At 36.6% G+C, this 13,059-nt stretch overlaps 2 protein-coding genes across 3 annotated transcripts; both read left to right on the plus strand.

The window, feature by feature from the left end:
- The first annotated feature begins 925 nt into the window (after nucleotides 1–925).
- LOC120085745 (phosphoenolpyruvate carboxylase, housekeeping isozyme) lies at nucleotides 926–6,929 on the plus strand. Of its 2 annotated transcripts, none has more exons than XM_039041925.1 (11): nucleotides 926–1,084; nucleotides 1,390–1,590; nucleotides 2,070–2,461; nucleotides 2,553–2,637; nucleotides 3,032–3,254; nucleotides 3,414–3,517; nucleotides 3,653–3,740; nucleotides 3,882–4,036; nucleotides 4,617–5,615; nucleotides 5,712–6,098; nucleotides 6,194–6,929. In XM_039041925.1, exons 2-11 carry the CDS (start codon nucleotides 1,423–1,425, stop codon nucleotides 6,488–6,490), a joined length of 2,898 nt encoding a protein of 965 aa, XP_038897853.1. In that variant the 5' UTR covers nucleotides 926–1,084; nucleotides 1,390–1,422; the 3' UTR covers nucleotides 6,491–6,929. The 2 variants fall into 2 exon arrangements, with proteins under 2 accessions (XP_038897853.1, XP_038897854.1); XM_039041926.1 differs by having other exon boundaries at nucleotides 1,026–1,178.
- A 1,025-nt stretch (nucleotides 6,930–7,954) lies between these two features.
- On the plus strand, nucleotides 7,955–13,059 carry LOC120084470 (dol-P-Man:Man(6)GlcNAc(2)-PP-Dol alpha-1,2-mannosyltransferase). The gene is made up of 10 exons (XM_039040256.1): nucleotides 7,955–8,356; nucleotides 9,112–9,199; nucleotides 9,299–9,458; nucleotides 9,614–9,831; nucleotides 10,831–11,126; nucleotides 11,501–11,615; nucleotides 11,698–11,836; nucleotides 12,176–12,372; nucleotides 12,474–12,563; nucleotides 12,633–13,059. Exons 1-10 carry the CDS (start codon nucleotides 8,076–8,078, stop codon nucleotides 12,762–12,764), a joined length of 1,716 nt encoding a protein of 571 aa, XP_038896184.1. The 5' UTR covers nucleotides 7,955–8,075; the 3' UTR covers nucleotides 12,765–13,059.

Raw genomic sequence — 13,059 nt, forward strand, 5'->3', positions numbered from 1 at the left:
TGTATTTTCAAATGTCTAAAAATCTCTAGTATTAGATTTAGTTTATTATTGACTCCCCCCACCACAAGAAAAAAAAACTAGTATTCCCTTTACAAATTTTGAAAATATATTTTTTAAATTTAAACTATAGAAATCAAAAATATATTTTAATTGAAAACGGTCACAGGACGAGGAGCTCAAGAATGACTTTTTCGTTCATGTCCCAATTTCACATCATCCCGACAAAATTCTCAAATTAATTTTGTAGAAATTCACGAGAATCATATTCCTCCTTGGAAGTTGTCCCATTTAATTTTTTTTTAATATATAAAAGAACTCAATTAAATTACATAAGTTATATGGAAAAGTTTTAATTATACGTCAACTTTCACTAAAAAATTTCATCTAACTGGTTAATTAATTTGTTTGAAGAAAAAAATACTTAAATCACATAATAGAACAAAACAATTACCATTACACATTAAATTATCCATATATAATTCATACAATGGACCATTAAATAATAAATCTTGAAATTTAAATACAATATATCTAATTACACTAAAAAAAAAAATAATAATAAATTAAAAAAGAGTCAAATGGAACGGAAGGAGGTAAATACATTCTTCATGTCCGTCCTCGTTTAGGTTAAAGGAAAATTTTCTCTTACCCCAACTTCCTCTTCGTAGAGGTAAAAGGAACAGCCCTAATTTATTTATTTATTTTTGAAATATCCCTAATTAAATAATACCTTTTCTCCCAAATAGAAAATAGAAAAGCTGACAACTAATTAAAAAAAAGCAGATTAAAAAGGGAAAAAGAAAAAGAAAAAGAGAAGTGCTTTTGGAGAAAGAGAGGTAAAGACGAGACGAGAGAGAGAGAGAGAGCGGTAAAGTCGTTGATAGGGACTTTGGCGATGCTTCTTTCTTCATTATTTTTCCGATTCCTATTTGGATTTTATCATCGTTGAACATCCAATGTGAGGAGCCTCATTGCTCTACTCTATATAAACCTCTCCAACCACTGCCTTTCCATCTCAGAATCTCTCCCAATTCCCCTTTTCTTCTCTTTTCATTTCCTCCTCTTATTTGCCTCTGTTCTTCAGGTACGCCTTTCTCCACCTATACCTTTTCCCCATTACCCATTTGGGTATTTGTTGATTTTCTGTTTTCCACTCCCAATTTTGGGCCTTTTTCCAGGTAGAAACCTGTGGGTTCTTTCCATTTACTCGTTTCTCGTACTGGGTTTTGGATTTGGTTTCAGAATTCTTGTTGTTTTAGGCTCCATTTTTGTCGATCGTCTTTGAAATTCCCTTCCCTTCCCCTGTTTTCTGGATTTACTTTGGGGGGTTTTGATTTGATAGTTTTGTGGGTGCCTAATGGTTTTTCTGTTTCTTTTCTTTTGTTTTAGGTGGTGATTTCAGACGGAAATTTAGTGTGAAATATGGCTAACCGGAATCTGGAAAAGATGGCATCAATTGATGCGCAGCTTCGGCTTTTAGTACCAGCCAGATTGAGTGAGGATGATAAATTGGTGGAGTACGATGCGTTGTTACTGGATCGGTTCCTTGACATTCTCCAGGATTTACATGGAGAGGATCTGAAGGAAACTGTAAGTTAGAACCACTGGGAATTTGAATTTGATTTCGAAGGAAGGATGAACAATATTTTTGTTTCGTTTCACTCTCTTTGTGGAATATAATAACCTTTTTGTGTGATTAGAAAAGTAATGGATCTTTTTATTAATAGAATAAGTTATGGCCATGACTTAAAACTTGATGTCATTTGATAGTTGTAAGATTGATAGAACATCCTTGAAGTTTAATGAGTCCCATTGTCATAATTTTGGTTTGTTTTCTTTACTGGGTGTGTAAATAGCATATAGTATGGATGTATTTACCAATTAAAACTTCTTTTCTTTCTGTTTGACATTGCTGAAGTGTGAATCTAGTACATCATCAGAAAGGAAAGAAGAAACATGCTTCCAACTGCTTGCTACTTACATTCATATTATTTGAAATCGGTCACGATCGTTACTTCCATGGGACCAATAGCTAGTGACTGTTTGACTTTTTTTGTTTTTGATGATAGGTGCAAGAGTGCTATGAACTTTCTGCCGAATATGAAGGGAAGCACAATCCAAAGAAACTCGAAGAGCTTGGAAATGTGCTGACTAGTTTAGATCCAGGGGACTCTATTGTCATTGCCAAATCTTTCTCCCATATGCTTAACTTGGCTAACTTGGCCGAGGAGGTTCAGATTGCTTACCGTCGAAGGATCAAGCTGAAGAAGGGAGATTTTGCTGATGAGAACTCTGCAACCACTGAATCTGACATTGAGGAAACTCTGAAGAAGCTTGTGGGGGAACTGAAAAAGTCCCCTCAAGAAGTTTTTGATGCCTTGAAGAACCAGACTGTTGATTTGGTCTTAACTGCTCATCCTACTCAATCAGTTCGTAGATCTTTGCTTCAAAAGCATGCAAGGTTGACTTTTGAGCTACTGTTGATTGTTTTTATGCTTATTTTTATATTTACTTTTCAAATGTCCTAACTAATTAGTACTCTAACCATGCAGGATAAGGGATTGTTTAGTCCAGTTGTACGCCAAAGACATTACTCCTGATGACAAGCAAGAGCTCGATGAGGCACTTCAGAGAGAGGTGAAATTTGCACCCCTAGTATCTGTCATCTGATGTTCCTCTGACTCAAAATATATATATATAAAAAAAAAAATCAAATGTCTGAGTTTGCAGACTGTTGATTTTCGCTTTCTTGTTTTTTTTTTTATGAAAAATTATAGCAGTTGTTGAAAGTGAAACAAAGTTGAGATAGATGGGCATGCTCCATTTATTGTCTATTATTGTCATGTGTTCATTGTGAATATCAAAATGCATGTTTCTAGAAATAATAACTGAAAGATGTATGCTGTTGAACATTTTAGTGCAATGTGACATGATACACTCAATGGAACTGGATACATTGGCTTATATTGTAGACATTTTATTGCAGTCATTTGATTTTGACAACAATGGACGTTTCCTTTTCTTTTTTTAGATTCAAGCTGCATTTCGTACCGATGAAATCCGTAGAACTCCTCCTACCCCACAAGATGAAATGAGGGCAGGAATGAGCTACTTCCATGAGACAATTTGGAAGGGTGTTCCTAAATTTCTGCGCCGTGTCGATACTGCTTTGAAAAACATAGGGATTGATGAGCGTGTTCCTTACAATGCACCACTAATTCAGTTTTCATCTTGGATGGGTGGTGACCGTGATGGTACAAAATCTTTTTCTTTTGCCGTAATGTAAATGCAAAGCATTGAATTTCGTTAGACTATGAAAGTGGAATAATATATCCTCTCTCTCCACACTGATGGTACTTCAGGAAATTGTAACTGTCTTCTTAATTTTTAACTTTGCCTTAATTGGTCTACAGGTAATCCTAGGGTGACGCCTGAGGTTACAAGGGATGTCTGTCTTCTTGCTAGAATGATGGCTGCTAACCTGTACTACTCACAGATCGAGGATCTCATGTTTGAGGTATTTACACCTGCAGCAATATGCAAATTTGGGGAACCTTTCCCATTTGATTAATAGACAATGTTTAATTTACTACTTGAGCAATTAGCATCAACTAATTAATGGACCATACTCATAATATTTGTCTGCCTGCAGTTGTCTATGTGGCGTTGCAGCAATGAGCTTCGTGAGCGTGCAGACATGCTTCATAATTCATCGAGGCGGGTTGCAAAACACTATATAGGTAATCAATCAATCATGACTTATGTTTAAATTAGAAGAAAAAACGTTTGTGGATGCACTTAGTTTTGTTGCTTAATTTATTTCATAGAGGAAATCTTAAGTTTGGTGATAATGAATAAAAATTTTCTTTTTCTTTGGATAGAATTTTGGAAGCAAATTCCTGCCAGTGAACCCTATCGAGTGATTCTGGGTGATGTAAGGGACAAGCTTTATCAGACGCGTGAACGATCTCGCCATTTGTTAGCTAATGGATATTCTGACATCCCAGAGGATGGGACTTTTACAAATGTTGAGCAGGTTACCTCTTCTTCCTGGATCATTAAAAGTCTTTTTCTTTTCTTTTCTTTTTCTTTTTGAAAAAGAATTATTTGGGGTACAACGATCATTTCATTGGAAGTATTGGACATTCTTACCGCTGAACTGCTAAGGCAGAATACCGAGTTCTACAATTGGCTTGAATAAAAATGGAGAATAATTATAAAACATTTTAGATAATAATTTTTTGGGACTAGTCAAACTATAAAGTAATGAACATCTGACCCACAAACTCTTGTAGCAATATTTTTTTGGATGATGTATTTCAGTTTCACCAATATGATAGGACTCTGAATAAAGGTTGCAACTTTATTACTTTAGAAATAGCTTCCTTTTGTTGTTGTTTTTAAAGAGCTTTTGAGCGAGGAAAGTAAAGTGGGGAACAATAAAGAAAAGAGATATTTTGTTGTAAAAGTCTGTCTTGCTTTGCTAATGGAATTAATTTTAAAGAAAACTAGAAAGTTCATGTTATGATTTAGTTATTTCGCTAAATTATACTCCTTTCTTAGCTTTCTGTGAGATAAACTGTTTTGTTTATGATTAATTTCCCAACTTTTTGCAGTTCTTGGAGCCTCTTGAACTATGCTACAGATCCCTCTGTTCTTGTGGTGACCGTGCAATTGCTGATGGCACCCTTCTTGATTTTTTGAGGCAAGTGTCCACTTTTGGCTTGTCACTTGTAAGACTTGACATCAGGCAAGAGTCCGATCGTCACACCGATGTCTTGGATGCCATTACTCAGCATTTGAATATTGGTTCCTACAAAGAATGGTCTGAGGAACAGCGACAAGAATGGCTTTTATCTGAACTCAGTGGCAAACGTCCTCTTTTTGGTCCTGATCTTCCTAAAACAGAAGAAATATCTGATGTTTTGAACACGTTCCATGTCATAGCTGAACTTCCTTCTGATAACTTTGGTGCATATATCATTTCCATGGCCACTGCTCCATCTGATGTTTTGGCAGTTGAGCTCTTGCAACGTGAGTGCCATGTTAGCCAACCACTGAGAGTTGTTCCCCTGTTTGAGAAGCTTGCAGATTTGGAGGCTGCACCAGCAGCCCTTGCTCGCCTCTTCTCAATAGATTGGTACAGAAATCAGATTAATGGAAAGCAAGAAGTCATGATTGGCTACTCGGATTCTGGCAAAGATGCTGGACGGTTCTCTGCAGCCTGGCAGTTGTACAAGGCTCAAGAGGAGCTTATAAATGTCGCAAAGCAGTATGGTGTGAAGCTAACTATGTTTCATGGTCGTGGTGGCACTGTTGGAAGAGGAGGTGGACCCACTCATCTTGCTATTTTGTCCCAACCACCTGAGACAGTTCACGGTTCACTCCGTGTAACGGTACAGGGGGAAGTTATCGAGCAGTCGTTTGGAGAGGAGCACTTGTGTTTTAGAACGCTCCAACGTTTCACTGCTGCAACTCTTGAGCATGGAATGCACCCTCCAGTTTCACCAAAACCTGAATGGCGTGAACTGATGGATGAAATGGCTGTTGTTGCTACAGAAGAATACCGTTCCATTGTCTTCAAAGAACCACGATTTGTCGAATATTTCCGCCTTGTAGGATTTCTTTTGCTGACTCCCGTAATTTCATTCTTGAAATCTGCACTGACTATGAGCTATTCTTAACTTGATATTTTGTACTTGTGATTTTAGGCAACACCAGAGCTGGAGTATGGCAGGATGAATATTGGAAGCCGTCCATCAAAACGGAAGCCAAGTGGTGGTATTGAGTCACTCCGTGCAATCCCATGGATCTTTGCATGGACACAGACGAGATTCCATCTACCAGTTTGGTTAGGTTTCGGAGCAGCATTCAAGCATATTATTCAAAAGAATGTTAAAAACCTTCAAATGCTGCAGGAGATGTATAATGAATGGCCCTTCTTTAGGGTCACCATCGATTTGGTTGAAATGGTGTTCGCTAAAGGAGACCCTGGGATTGCAGCTTTGTACGACAAGCTCTTAGTCTCGGAGGACCTCTGGTCGTTCGGAGAGCGCTTGAGAGCCAACTTTGAAGAAACAAAGAGCCTTTTGCTGCAGGTAAAATTTGAACATTGTCCATTCAATCAAATACCACATAAGGTCTTTCATTCAATCATAGTTTGATACAATTTTTTTGTCCTTGTACTTTGTAGATTGCTGGACACAGTGATCTTCTTGAAGGGGATCCTTACTTGAAGCAAAGACTTCGTCTTCGTGATTCATACATCACAACTCTGAATGTGTGCCAAGCCTATACAATGAAACGAATCCGCGATCCAAACTACCACGTGAAAGTCCGTCCACACATTTCAAGGGAAATAATGGAAGCCAGCAAACCAGCAGACGAACTCGTTAATCTAAACCCGCAAAGCGAGTACGCACCTGGGCTAGAGGACACCCTGATCTTGACCATGAAGGGTATTGCTGCTGGAATGCAGAACACTGGTTAAACAGAGAGCATTATATAATATATAAGCCCTTTGTTTTTGCTTTTTGCTGGTGGTTTCTCCCAACATATAAATTGCCAAGAAAGAAAAAGCTACTCATAATTTATGCATCAGAAGTGGATGTTGTTTAAGTGATTCCAGCTTTTGGTGTGAAGAGATGTTGAGTGACTGTGACTGACTGCTGCGTTGCTGCATGATTAAAAAAACTACTGTGCCCCAAATACTAGAGTGGCCAGTGAATTATGTTGTTACTTTACAAGGCGTTTGAACTTTAAATAATTGCATTAATGCAGTGAAGAGTCCTGTTATATTATCTTTTTTTTTTTTTTTTTTTTTTTTTTTATCACTTCTCTAAAGTCCACATCGTTTTGCCATTTTATGTCAGTGTAAGGCTTAAACATCTAACTGTGCTATAAAATAAGAGGTTTAGTTGCATTTTCTATTCTCTATTTTTCTTTATGAAGGAAAACCAACCTAAGAAGTGTGTTGCATTTAATCTTTCAATGATTGCCAATCTTCTCATTAGCATGGGGAATATTTAGTCATTTGTTAGGTTCTATGTACTAACAATAAACTTATGAGATGTGGATACTTCCATTTTATATATATATATATGTTTAATATACAATGATGTAAACTTGTTTCTTTCTTAATTTTGACAATCTCTCAAAAAACTTTTATTTAAAGAGTAGATATGACTCTTTAACGCCTTAAAGGCTTAAATGGATGAAAGAAAATTATAGGTAAATTACAAAAATCACTCTTGAAATATGGTAGTAATTGCTAATTACACCATCAAACTTTCAATTACAAAAATTAAGCTCTTAAACTTTTATAAATATTAAAATTGAACCCCCAAGCTTACAAAAGGTGTAGAACTTGGATCTCTAAATGATAAAAATTGAACTCAAACTTATAGAATTGTTACCATTTTTACAATTATGTAAGTTTGATGGTCATTTTTAACACTTACATAAGTTTGAGGATTCAATGTTTTGTTTACAATTGAAAGTTTAAGAATATAATAACAACTAACATCATACTTTAAGATGGTTTTTGCAATTTGTCCAAAGTATTAAAATTATGGTTGAGAAATGATTGACTCGATTAGGCTAATAAGTTTTTGAACAAATGGGATGTCCAAAAGATTTATCAAAATCTAGTTGATAATAAATAGCTCACATGAATGTAGTTCAATTGAATAAGATCAATCAAGAGCTTCAACCTTAATAATAATAATATATAAATAAAATAAAAAATATTAAGTTATAAATTTAGTCTATATTAATTCGAAAAAAATTTAGAATTTAGTCCTTCTAATTTATTTCATAAATAGTCTCGATAGTTTGACGAAATTCTATCAAACTACATGGATCAAAATTCTAATTATAATTTAGAGGAACTCAAATCTTATTTTTCTAAATCATGGGACCAATTTTACAATTTAGCATAAAATAAAATTGTCGAGAGGGAAAGAAAGGAACGTTCTAAGTCGAGACTTCGATGGGAAGCAAAGCACTCGACTTTTGAACAGCACAAAGACCAGTCTCTCCGATTTGCCTACACACACCCATCCGAGAAAAAGAGAATGGCTCTAGAGATGCGGCAGAGGCGCCCCTACACCTCCGACCCTCCGCCGTCCATGGCGGCTTCTTCTTCCTATTCTAAATCCGATAAGCCAGGCCGATCGACCACCACTGAAAGCGAAGACAAAGGACTTGGGTGGTTCTTCCCACTCTTTGCTCTGGGGCTACTCCGCTACATGAGTGCCACATCCAACATCATCCACGACTGCGATGAGGTTTTCAATTATTGGGAACCTCTCCATTTCCTTCTCTACAAATCTGGCTTCCAAACTTGGGAATACAGGTTCTTACTCGAAATTCTCCCACATTCATGCTTGGATAACATAGGAAATGTTAATTTCTCTTTGTATTGCGGTTCGTTGATTGGATTTCCTTGAGCTTGAAATCCCGGTTATTGTAGTTTGTGTACTACATCCCCCTTTTCTGGTGTTTACAGCTATCTTACACTGTTGTTGCATTGGGTTTCTTTGTTACCCCCGTCGTTCTCTTAGTTTTCAGACTCTTAGTTCGATTCTGTGTTGTTGGGTCCCAGTGGCTTGAGTTGGATAACACACCATATAGCAATATTTTTTTTTCCTCTTTTGGTAGATCAAAGTAATGAATTACTTTAAGCAACGATATGTTAATCAAGGAATTAAGAGAAGACAATTGTGACATGATTTGATGGAGTAAGTTTGGTGCTAATGGTCTTGGAGTTTAAAATCCTAACTGAATGTGTGAATTAGGTTACTGGCCTTTTATGGATATTCTATTTGCAAGACATGAACACATGCACGTGCGCACACACACAAGTTGTATGACTTCCTATATGATCAAGTAGATCATTCATCAAATGATGAATACTTTGTTATCGTTCTTGGCTTTCATTTGAAGATGGGTCCAACTTTGTCTGAGCTGCTATTTGGAGTTAGACATCAGATTTTAATGTACATAGAGAAAGAGTAGTAAGAATTAGCATTTACATGAGGTTGATTACTTTCAAGTTTCAACAAGATCTTGTTTAATTTGTATATTCGCTGAAACTGCGCTCTCTTGCAGTTCCCAGTTTGCGCTTCGGTCATATTTATACATTGTTCTCCATGAATTAGTGGGCAGACCAGCTGCGTGGCTGTTTTCTGAGGATAAAGTAAAGGGCCATCCTTTCTCAGTTTTTATTGTTATTTTCTCAATAGCTTAAACGTAGATCCAGATATGTCCATGGTTTTAATCTCTCTTTAAATTGCAGGTGAGAGTATTCTTTGCTGTGAGACTTTTCCTTGGTTTTCTATCTGTTGTTACAGAAACAGTTCTTGTTGTAGCACTCTCTAGGAAGTTTGGGAAGCGCCTTGCCACTTATACTCTTGCGATGTTGTGCTTGACCAGTGGTTGTTTCTTTGCTAGCACCAGTGAGTGGCCTTTTTTCCCCTGTATCTCCTACGTAAATTATTTATTGTGCAACTTCTACATGGAAGACCATTTTAATCTCTTTTTTTAGTTATTAAGTAATTTTTATTTAATCTGGAATTGCCTCATCATTCGTCATTGTTGCCTCATTTTCCAGGCTTCTTGCCTAGTTCATTCTCCATGTATGCAGTATCTTTGTCATCTGGGTTATTTCTACTTGAGAAACCTGCTCTAGCGGTTGCTGTTGCTGCTGCTGGTGTAATTCTTGGCTGGCCATTTTCAATCTTGGTTTTCCTTCCAGTCACAGTTTACTCTTTACGCAGAAAATTCAAAGAGGCGTTTCTTGCAGGGGCACTAACATCGATAGCTCTTCTTGTATGTCTTCTCAAGTAATTTTACTGTGTTGTTTATGATCTTTTTGTTTAATGGAAGCTTTTATCAAGAGAAAGAGGATAAGGTATTCTATTTACAAAAGATTACAAAATAGAATTTTAAATCCAATAAGGAACAAATCAAACTTCTTGATTTGATACTAGCTTCTTCCTATCTCCTCCATTTTCTTAAACTGATTCCAGCTAAAGATGCCAAAATTCCTTGAAAAATGTGGGGAATCCCCATTAAAGATAGAGATGAGGATGGGGACTGCCAACTGGGGTATTTTCATTCATTTCTAGGGATGTAGAAAAGAAATGCATTCCTCCTGGTCCCAACCCTACTTCTGTCTCAATTAGCAACATGGAGGATGGTGAGATGCCGGCTGATGTGGTAGACAAAACTTTGACCATAGTCAGTTTAGAAAACCTTTTCCAGTGTATTGAGGAAGGATTAAAACCCTTTTGATAACACCCTTGCTTAGCTTAGCCAGATCTGGCCGCCTTAAATGCTTGGGCCAAATCAGTCCAATCTAGCCTTCTAAAAGTCAACCTCGACCATTGTTGGACCCTAGATGAAATGTTTTCCCTCCATTCCTGAGTATGAATTTTTAGCTTGATGGTGTTCCCAAAGAAACACCCTTGCAAGAAGAAAAGTATAGAGAATTACTATACCGCAAGTGGATCCCATTGATTTCTGGAGGATTTCTTTCTTACTGCTCAATCTTGATACAATTTTCTTCCTATTAAAGAAAATAATAAACTTTGGCTTAAAAACTACTTCCCAATTATAGTTGTCAATCCTTTACTCCTAACTTTTCCATTAAAAATTCACTTTTACTATTGAAAATAAGTTTTCTACTGTGAAAATGGAAAGTAAATAACAAATGTAGATTCTGTGACAGATTGAACCAGCTTTTGAAAACCTCTTTTTTCTGTTGCTCTTTAGTTCATATAAAATGTGTCATGAACTTGCTAAAAGCTCCTATGGTTTGGCTTGTAGGTCTTCTCGCTGCTTGTTGACTATTATTATTATAAAAGGTGGACATCATCTGTGCTAAATTTGCTGATATATAACGTCTTGGGAGGTGGTGAAAGCCACTTGTATGGAACCGAAGGACCATTGTTTTATCTCAGAAATGGATTTAACAACTTCAATGTTTGTTTCGTTCTTGCCTTACTTTTTCTGGGAATTTTAAAAATTTCAAGGAAAAAGTATGTGCCAGACTTGCTCGTGGTGATCTCACCTATTTATATTTGGCTGGCATTCATGTCATTGCAGCCACACAAGGAGGAAAGGTTTGATACTTTTACAACAATATTGTATATCTTCCCTGAAATTATATTTTTAAAAGAAAAATATTTTAGTTTGTTCTCTTATAAGTTACTATATATGGTGTCTAGAAACCCAAAAGATGATTATTTTGAATACAACTTTTTGTGCTTGGAACTTCTGGGTTGAAGTTCTGTAAAGATTTGCCCTTTTGATTTTATATTGGGGATGTAAGATAGATGGTGCTGGCTATTGTGCTCTTTTTTATTTGATTGCTCTAAATCTATAGAATTTGAAGGCTTCATCTAGCCTTCCTAATCATCATTCTCTGTTGAAACACCCTCTGATATTTGAAATTACTGGTGGCATTTTTCACCTGATATTTACATTGCTGCTGCAGATTCCTTTATCCAATATATCCTCTTATTTGTGTTGCTGCTTCAGCCGTCATCGAGTGCTTTCCAGATTTTTTCAGAGATAGATACAATTCATATGATAATTCTGTACTTGTTGTGGTGAGTATCTACCGTCCCTGCTGTTTTCTGAATTTATTATGATAATAATTTCCTCTATTTAGCTAGTTAATTTGCTTTGCAGATGGCAAAAGTTCTTAGACCCCTTGTTCTTGGCCTTATTCTTTGCGCATCCCATGCTCGTACATTTTCATTGATTAATGGTTACTCTGCTCCTCTGGAGGTTTACAAGGTCTTGGCTCACCGTGACGATATAGCAACAGGTTAGATATTGGGAAACTGGAAATAGGTGTGCATGAGGTTTGTGTCCATAGATAAAGATTTTGATAGAACCCAAATATATTGAAATCTAATAGGTAACCAAACTACGAGATAAACCAAGTAATTCAAGGTAAGGGAGATCACCCTCAAGCCCTAATTCACTTACAAAATATTGCCCAACTTTCTCATTCCCCTCCCCCTGTATTTATAACCAAGGGATATAACAAATTCCCTAGCTAATTACTAATATACCCTTAATACTCTAATAAAATCCTAATACCATCCCTATCATCTCTTCCTTTCTACATCATTAAATTCACCCTGCATATCACTTCTTTCAGGTTCCACAATTTGTGTTGGAAGCGAGTGGCATCGCTTTCCATCATCATTTTTCATTCCCGATTATGTGCAAGAAGTAAGATGGATCAACGATGGGTTCCGAGGTCTTCTTCCTTTCCCGTTTAATTCTACCCTGGGAGGGACTGCAGCCGCTCCACCATACTTCAACAACAAGAATATAGCATCAGATGAGCAATATGTACCATCTCCAGTTCTATAATTTTTCACTCTTACTATGCATGTTCTTTTACTGATTCCTTTTTCTTTCCGTGATGATATATCATGTAATGAACTTTATAGCTCCAAGATCTCGATGCGTGCACTTTCCTTGTTGAGCTTCAACTCGAAAGACCGTATGCTTCTCGTGGAAGTGACACATCGAAGTGGGAGGTAAAAGTCTGTTCTCTCTTTCCATTCTACTTCCAATGTAGGATTTTACTGAGACATTTTTACTTGCAGGCTGTTGCAGCATGGCCTTACCTAGACAGGGAGTTCTCACCGCCGTTTTATCGATCATTTTTCATTCCATACTTCTGGCAGAATAAGAATGCTTTTGGAATGTACAAGCTGCTTGGGAGAATAACAAAGTAATTCACAATATCTTAGGAGCTTGGCCTTGGTCATTCTGTAACTTTGGACACAAAATTAGCTTATAAGTGAGTTTGCTGAGAATTTTCCATCGTGATCTTCATCCCTCACGCCCCCAAAATTCAGAAAAACAGTGTCACCCAACAATTAATTCTTTGGGATTGTAGAGGTGATTTATTGAGCAGTAGAATTTTGATTTTTTTTTTAGTCCGGCAATGTAAGTAGATTTCGAATATCTAACTCTCAAGATAGATGTGTAATATCTCTAAATAGTTGAGGTATACTTAGATTAGCGTAA

This window comes from Benincasa hispida, chromosome 9, assembly GCF_009727055.1.
Source record: "Benincasa hispida cultivar B227 chromosome 9, ASM972705v1, whole genome shotgun sequence".
Lineage (NCBI taxonomy): Eukaryota > Viridiplantae > Streptophyta > Magnoliopsida > Cucurbitales > Cucurbitaceae > Benincasa > Benincasa hispida.

Coding starts and splice junctions, on each gene's coding strand:
- LOC120085745 (XM_039041925.1), top strand. CDS start 1,423: ATGGCTAACCGGAATCTGGAAAAGATGGCATCAATTGATGCGCAGCTT. Junction 2,462..2,552: donor TTGCTTCAAAAGCATGCAAG/GTTGACTTTTGA, acceptor CTAACCATGCAG/GATAAGGGATTGTTTAGTCC. Junction 3,741..3,881: donor GGTTGCAAAACACTATATAG/GTAATCAATCAA, acceptor TTCTTTGGATAG/AATTTTGGAAGCAAATTCCT.
- LOC120084470 (XM_039040256.1), top strand. CDS start 8,076: ATGGCTCTAGAGATGCGGCAGAGGCGCCCCTACACCTCCGACCCTCCG. Junction 9,200..9,298: donor GGCTGTTTTCTGAGGATAAA/GTAAAGGGCCAT, acceptor TTTAAATTGCAG/GTGAGAGTATTCTTTGCTGT. Junction 12,564..12,632: donor GTGACACATCGAAGTGGGAG/GTAAAAGTCTGT, acceptor TTTTACTTGCAG/GCTGTTGCAGCATGGCCTTA.